The 14052-nt window shown below is 44.1% G+C and overlaps 1 protein-coding gene across 1 annotated transcript in view; it reads left to right on the forward strand.

The window, feature by feature from the left end:
- LOC148056692 (uncharacterized) overlaps nt 1-13545 on the forward strand; it is a 32744-nt gene extending 19199 nt beyond the window's left edge. Inside the window, exons 2-4 of the mRNA XM_087748113.1 lie at nt 928-1021; nt 8492-8621; nt 13379-13545. Of these exons, the coding sequence (XP_087604239.1) occupies nt 928-1021; nt 8492-8621; nt 13379-13441 (287 nt within the window). The 3' untranslated portion in view covers nt 13442-13545. The remainder of the gene's footprint in view (nt 1-927; nt 1022-8491; nt 8622-13378) is intronic.
- The last annotated feature ends 507 nt before the right edge of the window (nt 13546-14052 follow it).

Consider the following 14052-nt stretch of genomic DNA (forward strand, 5'->3'; position numbering starts at 1 on the left):
TGGCTCTATTGAAGAAGATGGCAGGGCAGCCTGGGTGAATGGGATTTGCTGTTCCCTTTGCTATACAGCGCCTGACTGACTTTTCCCGCGGGGTGGCCTTTTCTGTTATACTGCATTTTCACTTGGCGATTGAATGCTGAGACTGACAGCACAACAATGCTGTATTTACTGACGCATGGATCTTGCAGCTGTATCCTCATGGGACCCTTTGCTTTCCAGAGCAGAAACCATCTTTTGGTGTGTGTAAATGTATGCGTGTTTACAACACCCAGCAGAAAGGGCGCAGGGTTTGCCATCAGTACCTTAAAGTTTGACAGCGGTAACATCTAAGTATTTTCTGTCTCCGTGCCTATGGGCCAAACATGTATGCTTTAAATAATTTGTATGCCACAATATAATCTTCACTGAAGCTGTCTCAGCTTTTCTTATTTGGTCACAATAATACTGTCAATAGGCCTTGTTTATACTGATAATGCAAAAAGAAGGACAATCTTGTACTTGAAGCCCAGGGTTTGGCTTCCTGACCTGTAGTACAGGAATATGAATAATTCCTTTTTCTCTCTGTCTTACAGTACTTAAAATGAAAGCTCTGCAGGGCAGATGCTGTATCTTAGTGTGTGTCTATGTGGTACCTAGGATGTGCTCTGATCTCAGCTGAGCCATCAAAGTGATGCTTTATCACCTGTAATGTCAAAGAACAGATGTAGCTCAGTTTTTTCTGGACTATAAGAAGGGTTTATAATCTGCCTGTGGTATCACACTTGAAAATCAGTATGGAAAAGCTGTTGTTCTTGAAAAAGTTAATAATGTATAAAATTTGTTACAATCCTTACTTTAAATGATGGTTTCTGTGGTTTCATAGATCTTGATGGTAGTATTGCATGACAATATAAACATTTGCTGAACAAACTCCTTACGTTTTTACAGTGGTCCTAGAAATTGTCTTTGCCATGATGCTTCAGTTGTCAAACTTGATTGCCAGAGACCCTACTGGGCACAGACCATTACCCATCCTTCTGAGGTGAGGACTTTCTGCTATGTATCTTGTGGAGTATCATGCCTAATCCACTGTGGCCTGTGAGTGGATCCAAACCAGTACTGCAATACAGGTTGGTGAATGCCAGTTACAAGGATGTGATATCAATTTCCAGAGCAGATCAAATAGTCCAGTGTGGGATGGTTAAAAAGATACAGACACAAAGATCTTCTGTATGTGTGAAGCTGTGCTTGGGGGAATAAGAAGAAACATGGGTGGCTGTGATGCAAAAAATTACGATGTGCTACATTAAGGAGTTCCAGGACCGCTATTTACATTGACAGAATGAGGTAATTATATATTTTCTTTGATAGAACCATTGACAGGCAGAAGACTAAATGGATGTGGGAAAAAAAATTCTTGCTGTAGGGAGGGTGTATTCTTCACAGATGTTCTCTTCACTGTCTCGGACCTGGTTTGCAGACAGCGCTTCTGGGACAGAAGATCTGTGACCTTTGCCTCTGAGTTAGTTTGGATTCCTTTCATAATCAATGGAAAGGATGTGTTTTATCTGATCTCTTTTTGATATGTGCCTTAGGGTGAGATGAACATGTAAAATATCTCTCTCTCGGGGCTATAAAGTCATACTGGACAAGTAGCATACATGGACAGGTCCCCGCTGTAGATCTAAGTTTGGTTCCTCCCTCACCTGTCAGGACCATATAATCCTAAGGACTCAGTTGCTCAGGGGCTGGACTGGAATTGATGAAAAGGTGTTTCTGAAATCTCTTTGTTTGTCTATCAGCATTGTCAGGAGCTAACTGTCTTGTGAAAGTCCAGCCTTAAGTGTGTAGCTGAGGTGCATTAGCCCAAATCTCTTTTCCTATGGAGCTATTACTGTTCAAAGGCCTCAGTGGATACCTAACTGCCCAAGGACAAATACAGTTCTGCCAAGGAGGGAAAAAAAATCCCCGAACTCATACCTGAGTTCTTGGCAAGTTCCTCATGGCCAAGTCACTTTTTTATGTTAATGTGACTCTCCTGTAGATATGTTGGCTTTATTTTTTGGTAGACCACATAAAGCATTGGCACTTGTCTCCAGCCCTCCAGGTTTGAATGTGCCTGTGATAAATAGCTCAGAAAAACATTATAGCACGAAATGAAAGTTAAGCTACACTGGCATTTGCTACTATGTAAACACCAGTTGTTAGGAAACGATAAGCATTATTGATATCCCAAATGTATGTATTAGCAGGGACAATGTTATGTAAAATGTTAACATCTGTCAAGACAATATAAACAATTATAAGTAACTTTCTTTTAATGATGCAATTATGCCATAACAAAAGGTGCACTGTAAATTAACATGACACCACACCAGGTTTATGTATTTTAGGGAATAAATTCCGATCCAGCTAAGAAAACAAACAAAGTTTCCAGAGGATCCCTTCAGAAAAAAATAACTCTGCTAAACCTTTACAAAATAAAGTCTGGGAACTGAGATTGTTATTAAATCTGACCTTGATCAGATTTTTATTATGTCAGAAAAAATGGTTCTTAAGAGACAGAGTTGTCATGGGATTAGAGTACATCTACAGCAAGATGTTTCCATGGCAACAAATCAAACACCATTTCCTAAGTCTGCAGTCGTCTGCTTCAAAACCATGAACTTAGCATCGAATAATTATAGAGAAACGCAGTAATGTTGTGTAAAGAGAGGGGGGGAAATAAATCAATCTGGAGGCAGTGATTTATTTTAAAATGCCAATTAACCCCATCAGTGTGATTGTTTGGAGCTTCTGTTGGTGGCGACAGGTCCCACGTAGGTATTTGGTTTTACAAATTGAAAGCATAATTTTTTTGTCACACATAACCTTAAAAAAAGTGAAAGACAAATCATAATTCCACCAGAATTAATGAAGTCTGAAAGTTATGTATAAAAGCTGTAATAGAAATTCAGAGTTGTGTCAGAGACTCCAGGCGGCAGCAGCACATGATACTCTACCTGAATTCTCCTCATGTTTGAAGGATCTGAAAACATACTTGATACGGGTACGTGTTTAGTCTCCTACAACCAATGAGCTATCTAAATTCATAGGCTCCAATGTCACACAGCTGTAATCTTGGTGGAAAGTTAAACCAGTGAACAGATCACCACTTAGAACTTGGGGAGTGAGTTAAGGCTATTTAGTTTATCAGTCTTTTTCCCATTCTGCCATAATTGTATTATGAATGTATTGTTCTCCTCCAGAAGAGGAATTTAGCTGCTGTGTGGTGACTTGTCTCTGTCTCTCCCTTTTTTTTTCCCCTACAAAATGGAACATGCTCTTCCTCTCCAGTTACTGGGATTTTCCTAGGTACATATGAGACATATTGTACCACCAGGTTAGAGTACAAGTTGTGTCTTGATGTTGCACTTGATGAATGACCTTTAATAAAAGGACACAGGTTCAATGCAGAAGCACAGTCTTCAAGCATTGAGTGCAAATAGCCTGTGCCTGCTTTCTTCAGTTTGGGTGCGTGTTACTCCACAACGTCAAGGCTGGAAGAGGGTGTTGGCAGAAGTTTTGGAAACACAGGCTTGAGACTCACTAGTGACACGCTGTTGGCGCTGTTGTAATTGCTCGCACAGCTGCACGTTCTCTTCTCCAACAAGGTCTTGCTAACAGAAAAATCCTAGGATGGGCCATTCCTGTGCATTTATTCCAGCTACTAATAATCTGATTAGTAACAGTCAGTGTTTCACCATTAGGTCACAGCAAGCCAGCAGAGATAGAAACGTGTTAACGTTGGATTGTAGACTGCAGCAGTAGATCTACTGTCACAAATAGGGTAACACTAAATTGGCCTCTGACTGCAATATAAATTCTGACAAAGGATGTGGATTTTACGCTGCAACATAAGAGTGGTCTTAAGAGGAACTGGCGTAGCCTTGAGTCTCACCACAGCTGCTGCTTTCTCCTTTGCTGTGGTTGATGGGTTCATTCAACCCATCCTCCATTTCTGATTCAGCTACCCTTGCTCCTGGTGCGGCGCAAGGGAATTTGTTGCCTGATGTGGTGATGAATCAAAGTCGTGCTCCAAATCAGGTCATTTGGTACATGTGGGGTGTGGGTACCACTCAAATTTTCTCAAGAAATGCTCGTTTCAATATGGAAAAAATGCTGGAATCTGTATTTGTACAGTATTAATTTGCCTACCTCAGGAGGCTAACTTTACCCGTTAAACCAGAAGCTGTATCTTATTTTAATTCAAAAGATCTGTGGGGGCATTTGTGTAATTTTAAAATCAGTGAGTCAGAATAAGGTAAATGCCGCAGCTGAAACTTTCATGTAGATTGAAATGATAGGAATCTTTGGCTTCTTATGTGTGCACAATTTACAGCCATTAAAAGTATATTAGTGTCATAGAAAATGGGAAAATTGTTTGTTCCCTAAAGGTGTAAGGAAAATGATACTTTTCTTGTTCACAATAGGGAATTATTAATAAAGATGGAGAAGTGATCTCACTCTGAAATACATGATGTTTTTAACATAGCTAAAAATGATGGTGATGTTCTGAATTTTTAATGGAAATATACTGATAAATATTTGTATTTTCTTTCCTTCATGAATGTTTTTTATGTTAATAAGCCCATCAGTGAAGGAAATAGCCAAAATCGAAAGGATCTCCATTACCATAGTGTCACACTTCTCAGTGGATTTCTCTTCACAGCACCCCTGTGAGGTGGGATGAGGTCCTTCTCTTCATCTTTACCACTGAAGAATGCAGCCACTGAGAAGAGAGATATTTTTTTCTACCTACCTTGATACTTTTGCAAATTCTAGGTGGTGCTTAGCTGCACCATTAATTACATGAAAGCTCTGGAGTTTAATGACTTCCCCAACGCTACACAAACTATATTTAGCAGATCATGAACTTGAACTAGCCTTTTGCAAAGCTGTGGTTACCTTTCTAACTGTTGGCTTTATCATGAGGCCCGCACTCTTGGGTAGTGACATTCCAGCATTTGAGGGTCACTGTGTGACCCACAGATGGACACCATGTGGAGTGGGCAGGCCTTTGTTAAAAGAAGTTAACTGCCAGTTGAGATCCTTGATCACTGTGCTTCAGCTCTTTCTCATGAAGCAAAGTTATGTGCATTTGAGGAAGATAAAAGATAATCTCATTAGAAACAGCGTATTGCTGGAGGTATAACAGATAAGCCAGGCAATGGAAGGCTGCTGCAAGAAATGCATGCAACTTGGCAAAGCCGGTGGGTTTGTTTTTGTGGAGGACTCCTGTGAGTCACTTGTCTCCAGAAGCGAGAAGACGGCAGTGCCTCAGTCTGTGCACCAGTCAGGACCTTCACGAGCTGGATGGCTTAAGTCTTAATTTAAAATACACAAAAGATGAAAGCTACTGAAGGCTTGTGAAAATGGGTTTGTGGGCAGAGCGTGGCCCGTTAAATGACATAAGAGCCTTCCGGGAGAACATGAAAGATCTGAGCCCCGTCCCTTTGCTGATTTAACTCGTACACTCCTGTGTCATGTATATGTTTCTGGAAATGTCACCCTGTATTTTTTGCCCGGTAGTTTTCAAGTCATGTTGAGGACTTGAGTCATGTTTCCAAAAACCTTCCTTTCCCATCTTTATTGCAACAATAGAAGTATGTGAAGATGCCAGTCCCAAAACCAGTTAGAGGGCATGTGCGATCCTGGTGGATTTGTACAGCAGAGATGGGTTATATCAACTTGTAAAGATTAAAAAGCAAGAAGTAACCCAGGGACATTAGGACTTTGTTGTCATGCTCAAGTCAAACTGCGTGTTCATTGCTGCTTGTTTACAAGCTGATTTTTGCAACCAGACTCACACATGCTCCAGCCCATTCTCAGAGTCTGATGTGTTACCATGAGATACACTGTCACTAGTAATTATTATGTTGTGGAAATGTCTAAATATTACTTAAATTTCTTCCGTTATCCTAGTACTGAATTTGGCCCTTTTGCCAGGGGAGTATGCTGTCCTTGATGGATGGAGGATGGGAGGAAGCACCACACCATCCATAGTCGTGACTCAGCTGGTGGAGACCGCACTGCGTGGATCAAGGGGCTTTGGGGCAGTGAGTTTCTGGCTGGATGTGGTTGCTGGTGTTGTGAGGCTGAGGTGTGCGGAGCCACTGAAGGAGGTCTGGACAGCTCAGGCTTGTGCTCCCTGGTTTTCCTGTGGAGCCAGGTCAGTGACTCACTGTGTAGTGAGTCAGAAGATCTGTTTTGGAGCATGATTTCAGAAGAGCTACCCAGTTCTTAGGGTTTTCCAGTAGGGACCAGGCACCTCCTCCCTGCAGGCTCGGAAAAGCTCCCACTCTCATTCTTCACAACTGTCTGAGACTCCTTGAGCCAGGTGCCAGCAGGAGGGCACATAATTTTGGGGTGAGGACTTGTTGCTGTCAGTGTTGATGGTACTTGGACAAATGAGAACATTCTTGGGCAAATGACATGAGGTCAGAAGTCTGAAAAAATTAGTCTGGATGAATCAGACTGCACTGAGGCCATCTGTTTATGTGTAACATTCATGGAACATCTTTCTGTATAATCAAATCTTAGATTTACAGGTTGTGTCCTATGTAAACACTGAGCTGCAGATGAATGCTGGAGCAACCACACACAAACTGCAAGAAAGGAGCATAATCAGAGCCATTTTTCTCTTTAAATAGAAGGAGGAGCTGGCCCTGCTTTACACTTAAAATGGAGTTTAGATGATTCTGGGTAATGGCGCAATGATGATTATAATGCTCGAATAAATGCAGGAAAGGCAGGACTGCACATCTGAGCTGACCGTATGGGGTAGGTAAGGCCTGGCAGTGCAAATGTTTGGGTCAGTAGGGCTGAAGTACTTCACTGCGATCCCTGGCACTGGTGAGACCAGGTTAAATATGATGGACACTTCACGTAATAAGGTGGGGGTTTATTATCCGCAAGCTGCATTCAGGGGAAAACTTTCATGTGAGGAGAGACTGAAAAGTCTGGGCCAACTAATAACTGGGATGATTAATAAAGGAAATATAATAAAGACTGTATCAAAATACTGAATAGCATGAAGGCAGAAACTGGTGTGTTTGCCCTTTCTCAAGAAGATATTGAAATGGGAAGGTGCCACATTGAAAATTAACTGAGGCCACTTGGGTTTTCAGAAACAAGCCCTATGATTAACCCGTCGCGTTTACCGCCTCAGGATTTAATTGAGGCCACGAGCTTAGCGGGGTTCCGGAAAGGATTAGACATTTTGTGGACAATGGGAACAGCGGCAATTACCCGCGCTGTTTCACCGTTAGGGAATAACCGGGGCTGGTTGTTTAAGGGGACTTCACGGGCCGAGGGAGCGGATTTAGCACCGGCCCCGGTGCGCGGCTGCCGACAGCCGCTCGGGCGTGGGCAGGGCCGGGGCGCGGCGCTGCAGCGCGGGGCGGCGGCAGCAGGGGGCGGCCTCCCCCGCCGCTCCCCGCCGCTCCCCGCCGCCGTCCCCGCCGCTCCCCGCCGCTGTCCCGGCCGCTGTCCCCTGCACGGAGGGTCCCTGTGCCGGGCACGAACGCAAACAGATCCCGCCGGTAAACTCCCGGGGGCTGCAAACGTTTTTAGATCTGCTTGGTTGGTTGGTTTGGTTTGAAGCATGAAACTGCGGTTTTCTACTCAGGCTAGAAAACCTCGTTGAGAATCTACTAGGAGTGATAACGCTAATGAAAGTTATTTTTCTCTGATGGATGTGGTAACATTTAAAAATGAATCTAAAGGAGTTAAAAAATTAACAGTGTATTGCTTGTATTCCAGCTTTATATCTTTTATATTTCTCCTATTTTATGAATGCCATTAGAACCTGGGTATTAGCAGAGACTACCAGGAGCGATACCTGCCTCAGAGACAGCACAGCCCGTTGAAATGTATTTCATAAACATTAAGTTGCAGATACAGGTAGGCGTGAGTTCCTAGAGGTGCAGGATTGCAGTTCCTGTTGTCAGACATGGATATCAATATAAATATTTCCTAAGAGGTCAGTTGTCCAAAATTTTAGTACTCACTGCCTTTGACTGGCTGGCTGACCACTGGACTGGCTTGACGTGGCTTTTTGGCCGTGAAGGCTTGTGCACGGCCATCAGGCTGCGCGGGTGCTGGGGATCCCTCCCGTGACCCCCGTGGGCAGTGTGCTGGGCCCAGCAAGAGCAAGCGTGTACAGTACAGGTATCTTTTACCTCTAATCAATCTACCTCTCTATCTTCAGCAAATATTGACTGGCAGTAAGGGCAGGAGCAGTAAAATATTGGACAAGGGTTAGTTCCTGAGAGAACGTTATGTCGTTATGCTGTCTTTAGATGAAGACTGAAGACAGTAATCAAAAGGGCTATTTTTAACCATGGGTTGATTTATTTGTTTTTCTTGTACAGCTGTTGCACCTGGAGCCACTGATGATGGCTTGATTAATTCTTGGTGTTTTTTTTTTTTCTCCACCTTCCTCCACACCACTCTTCTGACTGGCATGAAGTTGCGTTGCAGCTGGCGCAGTCTCTGAAGTCTCCCCTGCAGCCCCAAGTAAAGGCAGCGTTGGGCCCGTTGGCGAGGGCAGGGATCCTGGAGCCCCGCCTGAGTTTGCGAAGTGGCTGATACGTGCGGAGGTAAGTCAGCTGGGGGGGGTGTTTCTGTTCCTCCTGTAGGCATGAGTGAATACAAGTGTAGCTGAACTAGCTGCAGGCCACCTACCCTGTGTACGGTGAGCAAAGTAGTGAAGGATAGACAGTTGCCACCATTGATTGCAAAGCTCTTCCAAGAAAGTGAATAAATTGGCGATGATTATTACGCAGCCTATGCTGGATAACGTGCTACTGCCATTGCTGTGTTGCTGGCTGTAGCACAGCTTGTTTAAAGCCAGTTTGAGTATCCGTGCAACGCTATTATATTGACTTTGTAGCCCTACACTGAAGGAAAAAGAATGATCTTGAGATTTGTTTTATTCTTTTTCATCTACAAGCATTGGGCAGATGCTGAGGCATCTCCCTTTCTCTTTGAGCTTGTTACCCGCAGTCCGGGGGTAGAGGGTGAGACGGAGTTTCCCTGCCAGATCCTGGGGCCTGAATCTGTCAGATCTGGACTCAGCAGCTTCCTAGACAGATACCTATCCCGACCCTTGTAGCAGCACTTAATGCTAAGTAAATTCAAGGCTACACAGCTATTGGAGCACTGCAGGAACATATAAGGTACCAAGATTTTCAAAAGCGCCTGTGGATTTTGAAATACCAGACTTCAGGCATCTATCCTGAGAAAACCTAGGAAAACCCAGTGGCAAACCTGCACCAAAGCAACCACTTCTGCAAAACAGTGCTGCTAGTGTGTCTGCCCCATCCAGAAGCGTTCTCAAAATATTCTGCCTCCTAGGATTTTCTAAATATTCTCCGTCCTTCCCCATCGTAATTCACACCTTATTTTTTCCCCTCTGTGTGACTCAGTAACAGTCACCTCCCTTTTTTATTTTTCCTAGTTAAAGGTCAGCCTGAGCTGTGTATTACAGATGAAAGGATGCAGCCCAAAGCCAGCCTAGGGGCCCAGTTTGTGTTGTGGATCTCTCCTGAGGGCACTTCTGTTTGCAAGTGTGTGCCTTGCAACTTCTGAGAAGCCTACAGAGATTGCTATTGTTTAGGAAAAGTTCTGTCAAATTTATTATTCTGCTAGTAATTTTTTTTTCATATTTCCTTCACAAAACCCAGCCACTTTCAGGCTGTAGTTTTGAGCCTACTCTGTGCCAAGTGCCAGGAATGACTTCTTGTCCTTAAAGCTGAAGAGGCATTTCCCACCAGTGCAGATGAAGGTGTCTCTTCCCTCCAAGGACGTAGAGGAGGAGAGGGCAGAAAGTGAGCTAAGTTCTGTTCTCACACTTGAAGGTAAAAAATTGCTGGATTTTGTCCACCCACTCATGTTCCTTAAAATCTAATCTTGAGGGATCTGATCTAATGTACTTGAGCAAATGGTAGACAGACACAGTGGAAGGGAATTCAAGGGCAGCTGCAGTAAGCCCCGGGTGTAAATACAACTGAGGAGAAATAAAAAAGGACTCTCTCCTACTGAAACCAGCCCTCAAAGTGACAGAACCTCTACAGGACTTCCTATAAGGAAAAGACACGTTCACCATCCTCATTCTTCTCCATAGCTCTTGTTTTCACCTAGGTTGCCAGGTGGGTGTTTACTTCCAAAGCAGATGTCTCCTTCCCCCTGCCTGGATCCCACTGCCTGTGGACAGCGTGGCTGCTAGCACATCTGAAACACCTGGTTCCCCCCATGATTAACGCTCAGAGCTATATCAGTCTGTGGCTCTGTGGGTTAAATCTGAAGCATTGCCATGTGTGTCTTTATTTTAGTTTCCAGACAGACTATGCAGACACGGGTGGTAGAAACATTATATATACCTTTGAGATGCAAACCTATAAAGAGAATGCACCAAAATCTACTAACCTTGTAACAGCTGTAAATAAGGAAATCTATCTCGTGTCTTTTTTTATTGTTTTGGGGGGGATTTCATCTATAAATTGAGAATGTTAAGGGAGTTTACCTCACTCCAGGTATACCTAGCACTTTTATTGTGATGGAGCATAGATTGCACCATGATTTCTGAAGAGGCTGCTCTTTAAAGAGGTAAGATACAAAACAACAAGCACATTCATACAATAGATCATCATTTAAGGTAACACATTCTGCCTGACATGTAGTGTTTTGCACATTTTGAATTGTCTCCTGCCAAAATATTCAGGCCTGCAGGGGGAACCCCTGTTGGGAACACAGGACAGATGGATCTGAATCCAGTCATGAAGCTCCCTGGGGCCAGCAGTGTGATGTTAATGATCACACCGCAGTAAGATGTAAAACATACCTTTGTGCAGCTCAGTGTAAACAGCAACTCCGGTATTATGATGTAAATGAGAAACCAGCAAGAGATGATGTGTGAATGGAAACACAGCAAGGTGCTCTGTGAGGGTGCAGCAAGAGCAGCGCAAGGGGAAATTCTGCACATCGCGAGTGGAGGTGGAATTAAAACGGGGAGTCACTTCATCGCAGGGATAAACTTTAAATATTGCTTGGGCTGATGCAGAAGGGAGGGAACTCACCAAGCTGTACCTCACCCCAGCTGAGGTTCTGGAAAGGCAGTGGACAGGTGACAATTAGGCTGGGGTTCCTGGACTCTCCAATTAAGAGCTGGAAGATGAGGCTGGGTCCAAAGAGCAGATAAAAATCACCAATAAGCCTTGTTCTAATATAGCCTGCAGTCCACCTGCCTGTTCAAATCAGGGCCAGCTTTGAAGTTAGGTAGTGTTGCTCAGGACTTTGATTGGCTGATTTTCAGGCATCTCCAAGGATGGAGATACCTCTCTGGGAGGCTTACTCTAGTGTTTGGGCACCTTCATGGGGAAAACATTTCCTGTAGCATTAAATAACTCTAAAATGGCTCCATGGTTGGAGGCCATGAAAGATGAGAACCTGACAACAGGCAGGCATTGAAGGGGCTTGAGGGGGTATTCAAAGGTGCAGGATGTGCAGCTGGGTCCTCAGCTTTATTTCAGAAATACCTGGTGCCCCTTCGAAAGCCCTCCCCTGTGTCAGTAGCGGCAGCTTGCCTGCGAGACACGATTTGCATTGGGTCCTTGTAAAACAGAAGGTGCAGTCGGGGAGTGTGGTGTCACCAACCTAATTTAAAAATGTGCTGGGCAGCAGGAGCGGTGCTGTGTCTGCTGCTGGCTTTATTGTAACAGTGATGTGCCTCTTTGTCCCAGAGTTCCCTGTCCTCTTCCTCTCATCTCTAGCAATGAAGTGAAGGGCTTGCTGGGAAGCTGAGCTTGAAGCTAGAGGAGGTCATACTTAACTAACCTCCTGGAGTTCTTTGAAGATATTACTGCCAGGCTAGATAAGGGGAATTCAGCAGTGCGCTTAGAGTTTCAAAGAGCATTTCACAAAGTTCCACATCAGAGATTAATAGCTAAGGCAAAAGGTAAAGGAAGAGGAGGTAATAGAGGCTGTTGGATCAAAACCAGCTCAAGGGCAGGTATGAGACAATAAGCACAGATGAAAACTTTTCAAGCTGGCAGAAGGCTGTTCTTGGGACTGTTTCAGGACCTCTGTAATGCATAATCCAGACAGCACAAAAGTGCCCCAGCAGGCTCGTGTCGCTAAGGCAGCCCAGGTTTGGCACCGCCAGCAGCAGAGCATCCTGGCTAGACCCCCTTCTGACTTCCCAGCCTGATCAGCCAGGAGCCCTTTCATGTCTTGGTTGGGTGGGAACAGTTGTCAGCATGGTCTGGAGTCACGAGTGTCTCTGGGGCCATGGCGAGGGGCTGCCAGTGCTGCTGTGCTGCCACGTTTCAGAGCAGTCACTGTATTTGTTGGGCTTTGAAAACAGTGAGCCTGCTCCTCAGAAACACCGTGTAAATGCGAAGCTGCTGATGTCTGAGACGTTACTCCAGCTTTGCAGTGCGCTGAGGGAAGAGATAATTTGGTGTAAGGACTCCTCAAGACCGGGCACAATCTAAGCAGATTCACCAGGGCCAAAATCTCTTTCATGACTCTGCTAACAAATGGCAAAATGGAGTTCAATGCGGAGAAATGTAAAGTAATTAATCTGCAAGCAGGGAATCAAACTGGGGAATATGTGCTAAACAGAGCAAGCATTCAGCAAAGGGATTAGGAGAGGGATTTGATGTGTGTGGGGGTTAGTTTCTTTTGGAAAAATCATTGAAACTGTCCACGTAGATCACAGCTGTAGTAAAAGGGCAAGCAAGAGACAAGGCTGCATTAATGGAGGGACAGGATGAAAAACAATAGAGGTGATATGTGTGTTGCTGTAAAAGGCATTACATCCCACCTGGAATATTGTCAGCGGCGTTGGCCACTGTACCAGTGTGCTGTAGCGTACGGCAACGAAGAGCAGCCCTGCAGAAGCCAGCCTGTGAGCAAACGTGAGAGTGCTGGGTTTTCCTCCGCAGGCTTCTGCCCACCCCGTCCATTCATCATCTAAAGAGGAAATCCGAGGAGCGCAAAGAGTTTCCCTTTAAGCTCTAACAGAGGTTGGGAATTTTGAAGTCAGTTATGTTTTTTTCCTGAGTATTTATGTCTCTCTGTCTTCCTCTTGCTTTTGTGCCTCCATCTCTTCTTTCTCTTTTAGTTTTTCCTCTTTTCTTCCCTCTTTGTCTCCTATGCCCAGTCTGGGGCTTGGTTTGTCTTTCGCTAAATATATTGCTTCTCCTCCACCCCTGCCTGGGCAGTGAGACTATTTAGTCACCTTGCTGCTTCTGACTCCTGGAGGAGCCCCATCTCCAATGAAGGGGTTGTTACTTTAAGTAATACAAGTTTTACAGACTGTGCAGCAGGGTGAACAATACTTTTTTCCCCATAGATTTGGATGAAAAGAAATCAAAGTCGTTACTGTGGAAGAGGAAAAGATCAACAATCAAACTGAAGGCAGAGCATGGAATATTACACAAACTGACCATCGAAACTCTCAGATGTGGCTTTCCTTCCACTCTCAAAGAAGTTCACAATGCTATGGCTGTTTCCAATCATAAAAATTCAGTACCAAAATCTTCCTTTGTTTTCACGGATGTACATTCAGAGCAAGTTCAGCAAGGTGCTCTGAATTTACCCGGCTATAGAGGACAGCTGATTTCATTTGAGCTGTACAAGAGACTATCTTATTTTGCTTTCCATTGGATTATGGTGAGCTTGTCAATCAATGCCCAGAGCCAGTCAGTACGACACAGTTGTGCCAGGTAAGAAACGCACTTGACAAACTGTCATAATACCCATTTCTTCTGCTCCTCTCTTAACCAGCCCTGACCACTGGAGGAAGGCTGAGCATTTTAGGTTTGTATGTACCTTAAGCTGCTAGTTACAAGTCACAATCATGACAGCAGTTTAAATGACAGCAATTAATATTTCTCTAGAATAGTGTTTTTTTTCTCTTCATTAACTGATACAACAATCAACAGGCTGATCCATAAAATGATAAAATATGTGTCTAATAAGAAAAGGAAAACTTGTTATTATTCTTGTCGTTTAAATCCTGTGGAG

Source organism: Nipponia nippon, unplaced genomic scaffold, assembly GCF_047370975.1.
Source record: "Nipponia nippon isolate SJK-2023a ecotype South Korea unplaced genomic scaffold, ASM4737097v1 scaffold_12, whole genome shotgun sequence".
NCBI lineage: Eukaryota > Metazoa > Chordata > Aves > Pelecaniformes > Threskiornithidae > Nipponia > Nipponia nippon.